Genomic DNA, 13,567 nt, shown 5'->3' with positions numbered 1-13,567 from the left:
TCGAACCAAAACACATAGGCGCACACACAGAGGTCTGTGCACCCAAGTAAGCACTCCATCTGTCCACTGAGACCAGCAGCTGGTTGGTGGCAGGAAAGCCCAACATAAACCTGACCTCTTAGACCCCGCAACAGGACATGCCATCCATTGTATCTACTGTATCTGTGCAACCAATCTGCCTGAAACATGCAGCTGCATACACACACATGCATGGACATCCTCCCCTTGCCATTAGAATCATTATCTGGACACTGATTGTATTAAGGGCAGACCCACAAGACTAATTTCACTAAGTGCAAAAAGCTTGTGCTTATTTTGTGTATGTCTCTGTGTGTGTACACTATACAGCTGTTTGTCTGCTTGTGTAATCATGCATTAGTTTACGGTCTCTGTTTTGGCCTCTTACATCATCGGGCTCTGCTACTATGAAGTGTTTTGCTGTCGTCTCCAGTTCAAGTTGATTGATTTTGGTCAAGTTTAGATGAAGAAAAATGATTGTTCTCAGTGGAGTGGGAGGAGCAGGAGAGATTGGAGAGAAAAAAAATGAAGTATGTTTATATGTTTGTGTGTAACCAGTTCAGAGTTGAAAGAACATTTTTAATCAAGTTGCGAAGTCGCTGGTGCAGGCAGTTCTGAAGTCCTACCAAACAAGATATCAACTTTTAATGTTTGCGAAAATCTGTTGTTTAGAAAAAGAAATAAATCATTTATTAGCACTTAAATTGTGAACACATGTTAAAAAGTTCTGCAGAAAAAGCTGTTTTCAAAGCGTGCTTTTGGAGAAGTGATGTTGAACACGGCCTGCAGTCAGTTGAGTGAATGTTATGGCTCCTCTTTTTTTGTGTACTTCAGCATTACGCCGTTCTGTGTCCACTTACTCAGTGGATTTTGAGAAAGGGGTCTGTTCTGCATGCTGGACAAAAACAAAGTGACTTCTCCTCCTGGTACTATTACTGAGTGTTTACCATTTCCTCTCTGCTCTTCTCTATCCTCAGATCACCAGAAATTGGAGCGGGAGGCGAGGATCTGTCGCCTGCTGAAACATCCGAACATAGGTGAGTGACCTTTGGGAGCCAAGAGATTAAATGATTAGTGACACAGCTGTGATAATGCAGATGTTTCATGAAAACATCTGTAGAAATTTGAACAAAACAAAAGCTACAGCTTTTTTTTGTTTTTTTTGTTTCAGTTTTATTCAGACCAGAGATCAGAGTAGATCAACATTTAATGCTGTTGTATTTAATACAGTGTGTTACTTAAATAGGCCGTACATCGTCATTTGCTACAGAGATTTTGCCCTTAAGAATAACTGTAAGTGTGCTGTAAAAGTTACGTGTGAGTAAATGCTTAACTGCTTTGATTGTTAGGCATCACCCCAGCTAATTTGAGGCTGTTAACTGGACCTCTTCATCATGTTTGTGTTTTTGGTGCTCATAAATTAGCACCTTGAGGTAACTTTTGTTGTGATTTGGTGTTACATAAATATAGTTGAATTGGATTGAACTGAATATTAGCACCCTTTAGCAGCTGTCGGTGTCTCAATGTTTATTTGAGTAACGGTTAAATGGGTACAGTCAGATACAAATAATGGACCTTAATGCAACAGCCCTGTAATAAATTCTGTCTTTCAGATCTTGTCGTGAGCACTTTTGGATAAATAGTTCTAGAAACAGTTCTCAGTTCACCTTCATTAACATCTTAGAAGCTTCAGTTTGTGAACATGTGTTTTGATAATCATATTCAAGCCATTCCTATCAGGGAGGATGGGCTTAAGAACAGAAAACGTGTTACAGCCATATTCACTTCTGGTTTTTCAGGGGCTTTTTGCTTTATACCTATACTTCATCACGTGAAACATGCTCAGTTGCTTACAGATCAGATTTGGCCAATATGAATGTGAAAACCAACAGTTTCCCTGAAAGCTGAAACCTTGTGGTTGCCCAGTTTTGTTTTGTTTTTTATATAGAACCAAAACAGCAAGAACAACTGCACCAAAGTTGGGTTTCATTTCAGTGTTGTTCAGTTTAATAATAACTTTGAAGCAAATGGCCCCAGGTGATATGCAAATCAGCCAGTTACCTGGCCTGTCGCTGTGTGGGATATTTGCATGGTGCAACTGGCCAGCAGCCAACAAGACAAAGTGAGTCTGAACGCCAACACATGCTAATGCGATCAGCGCTGTTTACTTTGTGTACTGTGCGTCATTGTTTTGTGTATGTGACACTGAATAGTTAATGGCCACTAGATATTTCCCTCAAAATTACCACCAAGTAAACAGAGAGCAAAGACACTAAAAATAGTTCTTTATTTGATCCTTACACTGAAGCTTGCAAAAAGAAAAACTGTATTACTACTTAATTTGCAAGCTTGATGGTCTTGGTGCGGTATCAAAGTTGTGCTTTTGGTAAAACATCCTCGTTTCTGAAGAAAGAAGTTTAGCCAATCTGCATACGGTACAGTAATCAGCCAAAAACAAGGGATATAGTAGTATCAAACTAATTATAAATAATGAAAACAGGGAGCAGGTCTCTTAGTGTTTGTATCCAAAAGGCTGTTTGTTTGTTGCCAATCTGCCAGGCAGCACTGTGACTACATACTGTACCGTCTCATCATTTCAGATAGGCGCCCGGTGCTCCGGGAAGACTGAGACACCTTCTATCACTGACCTTGTGTGTGTTTGCAAAGCCATAATAATATTGTCATTTCACTGTGTATGTTCTCCTGGCTTTGTTCCCAAGCTAGCAATTAATAACTTTCATTATTATCATTTTTATTAAACAAAATAAAAAAATAAAAGAAGTTTGCTGACTGTCTTGTCAGGATTTGAATGCTTTCCTTGGGATTTATTTAAATATATGAGCATGTCTGTTTAGCCATGCATGAGTCCCTGAGCAGTTTCTACTTTGACCCACTGCTGATGGAAAAAGTTGTAAAACAGGCATCATTGACTCAGGTGAAGACTTGTTGGGTAACAGGCCTTTTAGCCTGCCAGTATGAAAAATGGCACCTTCTGCTGACTTACCTGACTTATGAAACTGATCATGGTGGCTCATATTACTACAGGTGTTACTGCATGGTGCTGCAGTACCTGTATCTTTGGCATAATGAGGCCCCAACCTTTTATTTTATTCTTCGTCTAATACAGTTTTTACTATCTTCTATAGCCTCTCAGTGATGTGTAGAGGCTTTCTGAGCCAAGTTTAGTTGATTAAGGACATTATGAAATAACGATCTACTACTCAGTTTCTAGAACCAAAATTTCCTAAAGACATCGAGAATTTTTGTAGATTAGCCTACCTCTTTACAAACCTATATCTGCATACCCAGGCCTACAGGGCACCCTCTTTTAATTTACTTTAATCTCCATTTACACAGGCCTACACCAGTAAGTGATTTGTGGCAAGCCAAAATCATTATAAACTTCAGGAACTGGTAAATGACTGAAATTCATGTTTTTGTCCACTAGGTGTTTAGCATTGGGAATCACATTTTTGACCAGAGGGTCACAAACTGGTTTCTAGACCTTTTTGACTCGGCTTATAGTTGTTATACAGGGTGGGCCATTTATATGGATACACCGTAATAACATGGAAATGGTTGGTGATATTAAAGTCCTGTTTGTGGCACATTAGTATATGTGAGGGGGCAAACTCCTCAGAAGTCGGCCATCTTGGATACAACTTTTGTTTTGTCAATAGGAAGAGGGCCATGTGACACATCAAACTTATTGGTAATGTCACAAGAAAAACAACGATGTGCTTGTTTTCAATGCAACTTTATTCTTTCATGAGTTATTTACAGGTTTCTGACCGCTTATAGAATGTGTTCAATGTGCTGCCCATTGTGTTGGATTGTCAATGCAACCCTCTTCTCCCACTCTTCACACACTGATAGCAACACCGCAGGAGAAATGCCAGCACAGGCATCCAGTATCCGTAGTTTCAGGTGCTGCACATCTCGTATCTTCACACCATAGACAATTGCCTTCAGATGAGCCCAAAGATAAAAGTCTAAGGGGGTCAGATTGGGAGACCTTGGGGGCCATTCAACTGGCCCACGACGACCAATCCACTTTCCAGGAAACTGTTCATCTAGGAATGCTCGGACCTGGCACCCATAATGTGGTGGTGCACCATCTTGCTGGAAAAACTCAGGGAACGTGCCAGCTTCAGTGCATAAAGAGGGAAACACATCATCATGTAGCAATTTCAAATATCCAGTGGCCTTGAGGTTTCCATTGATGAAGAATGGACCCATTATCGTTGTACCCCATATACAGTACCACACCAAACCATCACTTTTGTTGGTCCAACAGTCCTGGAGGGATCCATCCAATGTGGGTTAGTGTCAGACCAATAGCGGTGGTTTTGTTTGTTAACTTCACCATTCACATAAATGTTTGCCTTTGTGAGTAGCTAATATCTGCCGAAGGGATGTTTGACTAATGCCACTCTCCAGTGACATGCGGCGAGTGCTACGCTGTGGACTCTTGCTGAATGAAGCTAGGACAGCCACTGATGTTTCTTCATTAGTGAGTTTTCTTGCGTCCACATTTTGGCAAATCCAACACTGAACCAGTTTCACGAAACAGTTTGCTGACTGTAGCATGGGAGATGGGTGGTCTCGTAGGGTGTCTTGCATTGAAATCTGCTGCAATGACCCGGTTACTGCGTTCACCAGATATCAACACGATTTCGATCCGCTCCTCACGTGTTAACCTCTTCGACATGTCAATGGCTGTGATCAACTAACAAGCCTGAAGTGACTGCACGCAACCTCCAACCTAAACACCTAAAGTTGATTTGCAGATTTTTATTTGATGGCTCTTTCTGTTTCTTTGTGTGTTTCTCTCCCTCACTAGTACGACTGCATGACAGCATCGCAGAGGAAGGCTTCCATTACCTTGTCTTTGACCTGTGAGTGAATCACAGTACAAACACACACATTACCAGTTCAGGCCTTTCTTCCTCTGTTGATCAATTTTTGTTTATTGTCTAGAGGTAATGACTCCAACTTTACAAAAAGAACTCACTTTTTCTCATGTGTTAGTCCACAAATAGCAGTTAATTGGGGTAAAAATGGAAAAAAAAGACAAACTGATCTTTAAAAAGCATGTTTTGGTGATATTGTCTGCAGTATGCTTGTTTTCCATCTGTGCTGGGGATCTTCACTCAGAAATAAACACAAAATACAAAGTTTCTATTTTTCATGTATGTTTCCGCAGAGTCACTGGAGGCGAGCTGTTTGAGGACATTGTCGCCAGAGAGTACTACAGTGAAGCAGATGCCAGGTACACTAAGTTAGCACAAAATTGATTTTTGTGCCTTTTTGTTTTTGGTTGCTGTGAACTCTCATAAAATGTTTTGCGATTTGAATCTGTGTTAATGTACTTTGTGCTGTAGCAGCAGAACCATTGCTTTCTGGCACAACCTGTATACACTTTATTTTGGACCAAGTGACTCAGTGCTTTTAAATTTCATTAATAAACAATGACAAAGCTGTCCTCTGAGTTTAAAACTTATTTTTAGTTTGTTGTCCGAAGTTGAGGTTTGTTTTTTTGCATTACCTACATGCCTAAGCGCTTAACCATGATGTAAAAGCTTTTAATCAGTTAGATAATGACTTAAATAGCAGAATTAAAAAAATATGTCAAAACTTGCAATAGAGAATGCGAAAGGCAATCAATAGAGTTAAGGTAAGTACAAGAGGAAAATAGTACAATAGGCATTATACTAGATTAGGCTGAAGATAAAATAGGCTCAGTAACACATGAAAAATAATAAATGTCATATATGTGTATGAGGAAGCTGGGTAGGGACAGAATAAATGGCGGGATAAATTTTAAGTCCTGTTGTGCTCTAATTTGGACACTCTTGATTCTCTCTCGCAGAGAGACGACAATACTCCCTAAATCTGTCTCCCCCTCCCGCTGTTGTCCCTTACTTCACCTTTACTAAATGCCAAGCTCAATTTATTTTAAGAGAAATAATAGCAACTTTAACTGAGCCGAAAGAATTGTAGATATGCATGCTGAGGACAAGCTTACATAAGACTCCCCCCTCACACCCTGCCCACATTTCTTTCGTCACGTTCATTTACTTAAAAAATGCACCACATACTTCTTCTTGCACCACTTATCCTCTGCTCCAAGTACACGGGAATGTTGCTCAAAGATTGCAGGTACATTTATAAATCTTACATGGCTCATGGGGGGTTCATAAATAAATCAGGTGTTTAGCTTAGTGTAATGTGGGGCTTTAGTCAGCCAAATTGTTGGTTGACTGAACTGTTACCTTCTAATCAGTTGATCTGTTGCTGGGGTAGGTTTGATTATGCACTTAATCTCTAGTTTGACTATCTGTCACAATGTGTTGAGTACACTCTACCTTCTAGCCTTTTTAGCCTGATCTAATTATAAAGAAATATAAAAAGCTAGAATATAAAATCATTTAAACAGTGTTATTTTAAGCAAATATAACCACAGACTCTGAGCCATTTTTTCCATTTAGATTGGAGAGTTTAGATCCTTGGATGAACTATTGACATCATGGCTGGATACAGTTTACTTTTTAAAATAGTAACAAGACCAAACAACAGTTTCGATGTGTTCACACATACAGAAAGCCTAAAACCTTACCTTGCTGCTAGTTAAGTGCTTTATAGTTTTGCGTTCATCATCATCTCACAGGAAAAACCTCAGTAAATGCAAACATTTTAAGCTGTTAGTCGCTCATAGGATTGGGCATCTACAGTCATGTGAACAGGCAGGTGTTTTTCATTTGGAGTCTTTTCCTCAGCTATCGAAAATAATGAATCAGGCCAAAAACTGTCAATGCTGCACTTTTCTCCTTGAGAGTATACCCTTGTATATCCAAATAATAATAATTTTTTATTGACTTGGGTTTTTGCGCCTTTGTTAGATAGCACAGTAAAGAGAGACCGGAAGGCAGGGAGAAAGAGGAAGACATGCAGCAAAAAGCCACTGGTCAGAATCAAACTACTGCATTCAGCCTTGCGGCATATGACTGAGACTACAGCCTCAGTGTCAAAATGAGCAACAGGAAATGATTTTGTGTTGCCCATCAACCACTAGAATGTTGCAAATTTGGTGAAAAAGACCCTGGTTGCAAGGATTTAGTCGATCAGCCAAAAAAAAAAGTTAGACAAAATTCTTCTGTAAGGGCGAGGTAAATGTGATTTACGGGCACATTTTCTGAAAGGGTCTCCTTCAAGACATTGATAGTGCTTCTTTTGCTGAAGTAGTCACACAGCAACCATAACTAGAGAGCAGCTCTTTTCTCACGTCTACACTGCTGGTGTGAAGGGGATGTGAATGCCAGTTTAGCGTCTGAAACACTCACTCACACACACACCCCTACACCCTTCCTGTGTTGCATTGTGGGTGTCTGTTACCACGGACCCACAGCCACTAATGATCTGACATTTGTAGCCACTTTGTGATTGGCCAGCTGAGCAGAACTAAGGAAGCAGTGGGAGAGCAGAGCATTGTATTCCTCTTTGTAGCCCTTGTAACAGGTTGCATTGTCTCTTTAGAAAGAGTGTCTGGAAATGGGTTGCTGTATTTTCTGTATCCTGCTTTCTTTTTCACCGTGTCATCCATGGGCCACTTGGGATGACTGAGGCCATAACCTGGCTCTTAATGCAGGGTTACGTCAAGGCTCTGGGTGTTTTTGGTTGCATATAATAATGGCAAAGCTTAAAGCGCTTCGTAATTTTGTTATGTGCCCAGTGGAAGAGCTGTCTACCAATTTACTTTAATACTGTGACACTATACAGTGTGAACAACAGAAACCTGTTCAACCATATCCTCTTTTTTTATCTTTTTTGTGGCATTTCTGTCTTTACTCGTATGCTCGTCGTGTACTTTAACTGTCACGTAATATGAATTCCACCCTAAACTAGTTTCTTCTTCTTCTTCTTCTTCTTCTTTTTTAAAACTTCTGCTTCAGTCTGCATTTGTGATCTCCTGTGGATTGACGAATGTGTCTGCCTTGTGCTCCTCATCCTTCTCTGTCTCTTCCAGCCACTGCATTAATCAGATCCTGGAGAGCGTCAGCCACATCCACCAGCACGATATTGTCCACAGGGACCTCAAGGTGAGTGATCACACACCTCTGGTGAATATCGAAGTACCTTGTATACTATATAAATCACTTGAATAGTGACTAGCACTTTGTTGTAAATGAAGATTAAAGACGTGTGGAAATTCGCATCATGTCTGAGCGCTCTTGCACACACGCACAGACATCACGCAGTGACGTTTAGACCAACTTAAGGGATGAGCGTCATCCTTCTGCTCACCGGCTTTCTTCTGCATTCCCAATCCTCTGCCTACACCCCTCCTCCCTTTTATCCGTCTCCCTCCTTCCTCTCTATTGCTCTCTGCCCTCCTCCCCCTCTCCCTCCTGCACTGCTGAGGAGTGACGAAAGCAAACCAGCTGCTATTAATAGCGGGTCGGTGGGTGAGATGACGGCCAGTGACGATTTCCCTTGCAGCAAGTCTGTGCACCCCTGGCAGAAACCAAAACCACTCTGCAGCTGTGCGCTTTCAAATTTCGTTAATTTTAACGTTAATACAATAATATTAAATAAAGACAAGACTAATCTGAGATCTAAACACCTGGATAATTGTACCAGTACTAAGTTCAGAGCCCTAAACTTTTAAGGTTACTTAACTGTCTGTCTACTTTTATGTGACAGTGTAAAATTAAGCCATTACTCTGAGGGTAAATAGACGAACATAATTGGACGATGCACAATCGTTTTTTTTATCCGAGTGGTGTAAATGGACTTGTGTTACTTCTCATTGATTTTTTTATTTTTATTTTATTTATTTATTTTTTTAGCTTGCCAGTGGATGTCAGTATCAAATGCACTTGGAGAGGGAAGAGGTTTAGAAAGATGATAATGATGATTGATGATGAGGGCTATGGACAGCAATGTATTAGATTAGTTGTTAATGTACAACTCCCTTTTCATGTTTCATAACTGCTTTCATGCTGCACTATTATAGTCTTCTCAAATGGTACACTAGCATACAATTATACACTCCGACGACCTGCTGGTGGGGCAGCTATTATAAACCCATTCTTTAATGCCTGGATATTGTTCCAAAATCCTAAACATATCAGGCTGAATTTGCAAATAACTAATTGAAATATGTCTGTTTAATAGAATAAACACTATCAAAACTTGAAGTCTTGGATATTTTATATAGTACAGACTTCATTATATATCACATTATATGCATTTGGCATGCATTTGCCCAAAGCAATTTACAGTAAGTGCATTATCATCATAGTTGCTTAAATGATGAGCTGGAAAAAACTGAGTCAGGGAAAATACTGGAAGGGTCTGGCAGAGTGCTTAAAAATGACTTTTAGCCAACCGTGAACCTGTAGAAGTCGAGATTTTTGCCATTAGGACTAAAGCGTGTAACTTGCATACTGATGTAGTGAATTTATTCGTAAATAATTGTTATTTTCCACCTGCCAGTGATTACAGAGCAGCACGATGACTCATCCAGAGTTATTTTAGTGTTGATGAGTGTAAGGCTATTATTCACTATCTCTTAGCTCGGTTTTGGTCTCTACTATCACACATTTTCTATCAGCAAGTCTCTTTTATCCGGGTTGGTTGTGCAGAACAAGTGTTGAGGCTAGCTGAGGTGAGAGAGAGAACCAGACACTGTGGAAACTAAAAATGTGTTCATCACGATTAAAGGGACCCTTTCATAGTGACACAGTTTCACTTTGATTTGACACATTGTTATTATAAATATATAGATATATTTTTAGCAGCTGTCAAACTACTGATCTGGTAATCTTTATACTATCAGTGACTAATTGCTATGCACTATCTTAGTGACTAATGTAGTCATGTATTTAACAACGCAGAGTGAATACCAGAATCAAAAACTCCAGTGTCACTCTGCATTTGCTTAATGCACAAACAAGTAACTTTTTACAACACATTTGCCATCTCCAACTTGCTAAAGTATTTTATCTATACATTGGTTTTTCAATGAAGAGGGTCTTAAAAGAATTACAATCCCTGATTTCATCACATACAGGGAGTGCAGAATTATTAGGCAAATGAGTATTTTGTCCACATCATCCTCTTCATGCATGTTGTCTTACTCCAAGCTGTATAGGCTCGAAAGCCTACTACCAATTAAGCATATTAGGTGATGTGCATCTCTGTAATGAGAAGGGGTGTGGTCTAATGACATCAACACCCTATATCAGGTGTGCATAATTATTAGGCAACTTCCTTTCCTTTGGCAAAATGGGTCAAAAGAAGGACTTGACAGGCTCAGAAAAGTCAAAAATAGTGAGATATCTTGCAGAGGGATGCAGCAGTCTCAAAATTGCAAAGCTTCTGAAGCGTGATCATCGAACAATCAAGCGTTTCATTCAAAATAGTCAACAGGGTCGCAAGAAGCGTGTGGAAAAACCAAGGCGCAAAATAACTGCCCATGAACTGAGAAAAGTCAAGCGTGCAGCTGCCAAGATGCCACTTGCCACCAGTTTGGCCATATTTCAGAGCTGCAACATCACTGGAGTGCCCAAAAGCACAAGGTGTGAAATACTTAGAGACATGGCCAAGGTAAGAAAGGCTGAAAGACGACCACCACTGAACAAGACACACAAGCTGAAACGTCAAGACTGGGCCAAGAAATATCTCAAGACTGATTTTTCTAAGGTTTTATGGACTGATGAAATGAGAGTGAGTCTTGATGGGCCAGATGGATGGGTCCGTGGCTGGATTGGTAAAGGGCAGAGAGCTCCAGTCCGACTCAGACGCCAGCAAGGTGGAGGTGGAGTACTGGTTTGGGCTGGTATCATCAAAGATGAGCTTGTGGGGCCTTTTCGGGTTGAGGATGGAGTCAAGCTCAACTCCCAGTCCTACTGCCAGTTTCTGGAAGACACCTTCTTCAAGCAGTGGTACAGGAAGAAGTCTGCATCCTTCAAGAAAAACATGATGTTCATGCAGGACAATGCTCCATCACACGCGTCCAAGTACTCCACAGCGTGGCTGGCAAGAAAGGGTATAAAAGAAGAAAAACTAATGACATGGCCACCTTGTTCACCTGATCTGAACCCCATTGAGAACCTGTGGTCCATCATCAAATGTGAGATTTACAAGGAGGGAAAACAGTACACCTCTCTGAACAGTGTCTGGGAGGCTGTGGTTGCTGCTGCACACAATGTTGATGGTGAACAGATCAAAACACTGACAGAATCCATGGATGGCAGGCTTTTGAGTGTCCTTGCAAAGAAAGGTGGCTATATTGGTCGCTGATTTGTTTTTGTTTTGTTTTTGAATGTCAGAAATGTATATCTGTGAATGTGGAGATGTTATATTGGTTTCACTGGTAAAAATAAATAATTGAAGGTTCAAGGTTCAAGGTTCTTTATTTGTCACATGCATAGTTATACAAGTATAACACACAGTGAAATGTAGCCTGACACGCTGAAATGGGTATACATTTGTTTTTTGTTAAGTTGCCTAATAATTATGCACACCTGCACACACAGATATCCCCCTGAAATAGCTAAAACTAAAAAACAAACTAAAAACTACTTCCAAAAACATTCAGCTTTGATATTAATGAGTTTTTTGGGTTCATTGAGAACATGGTTGTTGTTCAATAATAAAATTATTCCTCAAAAATACAACTTGCCTAATAATTCTGCACTCCCTGTAGGAAATACTCTGATTTAGTTTATTTTTGTTTTGTTTTTTACCCACAAGAGCATCCAGGGGATAGAGCTGCTGAATGCAGTACCTGCATTCGAGCCATAAAAATACCAATAATGGCATTGAAGTGTGCCACGGAGAGGTGTGACCTCACTCGCAGACGCATGTCATATTTTTCGCCTCTCTGTCATCCTGGAAGGGCCACTCGCTCAAGGGAAAACAAGAATTCGAGAGAAAGAGTTGAGTGCTGTCAGCTGGTGGCAGACTGGGTTGTCATGGTAACTATAGGGTGAGGTCACCCGGTTGCTGCAGCACCAGAGTAGGGACTGATTATGCCACCCCCCATTTATCTATCTATCTGTCTGTCCCTCTGTTCTTCTGTTGCTTTTACTTGCCCTCTTTTTGGTCTCTTTTTCCCATTATTTCAGCTCTGCCCTGTTGGGTGGGTTGTGGGGTGGGGGTAGCAGGAGGGGAGGGGTGGAAAACTACACAGGGAGGGATAGACTGACAGATGAGAAGAAACGGACTAAGAGCCCAGCGACTGCTGGTACAAGCTTCTGACATCCACCCATCCATCCATCTGTCCAGTTATGAGGCACTGAGGACTGCTAACAACTACAAAGACTTCTGCCCTTAACACAGACACACACACAAACATAGACACGTCAGGCCTGACACTTGGGACTTGTAGTCTTGAGTGCAGAGCCGCACCATTTACCTTGCTCAGGTTCACCATTAGACCCCAGTAACACCTGGGATTAAGTTGACACTATCTGGATCTGATCACAGGCATTGCTACATCTGGGAGGTTAAGCTTTTAGCAGTGGCATCGTGGTGCAGTGGTTACTGCTGTTGCCTCAAAGCAAGAAGGTTCTGAGGCGTTTCCACATGGAGTTTGCATGTTCTCTCTGCACCTGCGTGGGTACAACTTTCCGCCACAGTCAAAAGGCATGTATGTGTGTGTTTGAGGATGCAGTTGTACATGTCACTATGACTGACTTGCAGCCTTTGCGGTGTTGACCCCACGTTTTTGCCTAGTGTGAGTGGGGATAGGCTTCCAGCTCCATCCAACCCTGAATTGGAGAAGTAATTAGGAAAATTGGGGAAAGCTTTACCTGGACAATTTTAACTGTTGTTTTAACTTGAAATGATGAATCAGGTTTCTGAAGAACAAGGTTAGACTGTACGGACTTGTTTCACACGTGGTTGAGATCAGAATGCTGGCTGGATGTGACGTTGCAGTTTCCATTGCATTCTAACTAACTACACTCTGCACCAGCCTAATGTGAGACTTCAGTGCACTTTGTTTACCCCTCTGATTTTGAATAGCTGCTATGGAGAATTAAGGTGTAACTCTAAAATGTCAGAAACATGAAACCAGAAATTGCTAACAGGATGAAGTGAACCATGTCTTCAGTTAAGATGATATTCCTCATACTTAGAGCAGTATTAGTAACATGATCAAGCATGCAATGTTACTTAAGCAGGATCAGTTCATTTTCAAATATATATTAAACATAATTATTATTTTGAATAATGGGGTCAGTATATGTGAAAGTAACCCCTGTGAGTCATAATTTCAGGCTACAGACTCCTCTAAATGCTCTGTTTAAGACATGGGCTATCCTTAATATTGGCCAGGTCTCTCTTGAAAAATAGATTTTAATCTCAATGAGACTTTTTACCTGGATAAATAAAGAATAATGAAATATGGCCATGGAGGTTAAACATCTAACTGTAAGAAGCCACACAGGCCTGCTGATCTATGATCTGATTATAAGGTGCAGCCATCAGAATAAAGTTGATTTAAAAGAAGGAAATGATGTTTAAATGGTGTTTTTCA

At 40.6% G+C, this 13,567-nt stretch overlaps 1 protein-coding gene across 41 annotated transcripts in view; it reads left to right on the top strand.

Moving 5' to 3' along the window:
• Positions 1–13,567, top strand: part of camk2g2 (calcium/calmodulin-dependent protein kinase (CaM kinase) II gamma 2) — a 76,177-nt gene that overhangs the window by 34,951 nt on the left and 27,659 nt on the right. For all 41 annotated transcript variants that reach the window (XM_080288005.1, XM_080288002.1, XM_026190693.2 and 38 more), the window contains exons 3-6: positions 996–1,055; positions 4,862–4,916; positions 5,225–5,290; positions 8,045–8,117. In XM_080288005.1, coding sequence (XP_080144131.1) covers positions 996–1,055; positions 4,862–4,916; positions 5,225–5,290; positions 8,045–8,117 — 254 coding nt within the window. The remainder of the gene's footprint in view (positions 1–995; positions 1,056–4,861; positions 4,917–5,224; positions 5,291–8,044; positions 8,118–13,567) is intronic.

The sequence above is a fragment of the Astatotilapia calliptera genome, chromosome 13 (assembly GCF_964374335.1).
Source record: "Astatotilapia calliptera chromosome 13, fAstCal68.1, whole genome shotgun sequence".
Taxonomy (NCBI): Eukaryota; Metazoa; Chordata; class Actinopteri; order Cichliformes; family Cichlidae; genus Astatotilapia; species Astatotilapia calliptera.
The sequence above is the reverse complement of the archived record's forward strand: the minus strand, read 5'-3'. Positions and strand labels throughout refer to the sequence as shown.